This window comes from Tupaia chinensis, unplaced genomic scaffold (genome assembly GCF_000334495.1).
Source record: "Tupaia chinensis unplaced genomic scaffold, TupChi_1.0 Scaffold000129_1, whole genome shotgun sequence".
NCBI lineage: Eukaryota > Metazoa > Chordata > Mammalia > Scandentia > Tupaiidae > Tupaia > Tupaia belangeri.
In genome coordinates, this window is record NW_006159598.1 from 196,166 (window position 1) to 197,656 (window position 1,491).

General features: G+C 71.0%; 1 protein-coding gene across 1 annotated transcript in view; it reads right to left on the reverse strand.

Annotated features, from left to right (window-relative positions):
• LRRC4B (leucine rich repeat containing 4B) overlaps positions 1 to 1,491 on the reverse strand; it is a 30,894-nt gene that overhangs the window by 28,470 nt on the left and 933 nt on the right. The window contains 1 exon segment of the mRNA XM_027770361.1: positions 462 to 792. Coding sequence (XP_027626162.1) covers positions 462 to 758 — 297 coding nt within the window. The 5' untranslated portion in view covers positions 759 to 792.

Below are 1,491 nucleotides of genomic sequence, written 5' to 3' on the forward strand. Positions count from 1 at the left end.
GCCCCCCCTCCGGCCAGGCACAATCGGAAGCCGGCCACTCCAGCCCAGCCCCACCACGTGCGCCGGATTCTCACCCCAGCTCCAGGAAACGGGGATGCAGGCCCTGAACGCGCGGCCACACCGGCACCACTGTGGGGCGCCAGGACCCTGTGATCCCAGGCCAGCCGAGAACCTGCGGGCCTCACACGGACCCTGAGGCCGGACTCGCACCGCGCAGCGTTCCTCCCAGCTGAGCCATCACGGGTGGCCCCGGAGGGGACCTGTCAGCACACAGTGACCGCTGTGCTGGGAACCCAGGGAGCCTCAGCCCCTCAGGAGCCGCTCGCGAGACTGGAGTGCCCGGGAGGTGGGTGTGAAGCTGGCGTGGGGTGCCAGAAGCTCCCACCCTGTAGCGCAGGGGTATGGAGGGAGGCCGAGGCTGGCCCGCCTGCACAGAGCCCCGCCCCGCGCCCGCCCCTCACCTGGATGCCGTTCTCCTGCAGGTTCAGGTACCGCGTGTTAACGGGAATGCTGGCTGGAACCTCGGCCAGGTCCCTCCGCGTGCAGATCACCCGGCTGGCCTGGTTGCTGCAGGAGCAGGCTGCGGGGCAGGAGGTGGCCGGGGGGGAGCCCCCTCCAGCAGCCGATGTCACGGCCACGCCGCCCCCACCGGCCCCCAGGGGTGGGGAGAAGAGCCAGAGGAAGAGCAGAGCCCCGTGGGGCCAGGACATCCTACTGGGCGGCAGTGGGGGGCACGGGGAGCCGCGGGCGCGTGCCATCCTCAATGTTCATGCTCCGTGTGGGCACTGGGGGCTGTGGGAGAGAGGGGAGAGACGAGTGAGGCCAGGACTGCTCCCCGCAGTGGCACCCTCCCACCCCAGACGGGCGGACGGGCCACCCCGCGGCCCTGGGAGCCCGGGGAGGGCTGCGGGCCGCCCTGCATTCATCTCGCCCACTCCATGCCGGGAAGCATGGACGCCTACTCGGCAGAAGGGAACACTGAGGCTGGGTGGGGAGTGCTTGTGGGGTCACCTGGCTAGCAAGCGGCGACACTGGCCAGGTTCAAAACCAAGTTCTCTGCACGGTCTCGACCAGTGAAAGCACAGGGGAGACGGGTGGGGGGGGAGGCAGAGGGACAGCAGCCTGGGGTACGGCGGACAGCCCCAGTGTTGGCCTGGCTCCCCACGTGCCCTGGGGGCCTCACCTGCATCGGCCTCCCCACAGCCTCCCAGGGCCGGTGCACAGCCCACCACCCGCACACGCGTGTCCAGGGCAGGCACACTCTGCTCCTCGCCACGCTCTCTCCACCCGCCCCAGGACTCCACAGACAGCGCAGCACCGGGAGGTGCCAGGGCTGGGAGTAGCGGGCAGAGGAGGGCGCAGACCGTGCAGGGAGGAGGTGGTTGAGGGCCCGACAGCGCGGGCCAGCTGTCAGCAGCCCCAGTTCACCGGAGCCGGGCCGGCAGGTGCTCCGACTAAGGCGGCCTCTGCTGGACCTGAGCCAGCGGCTGG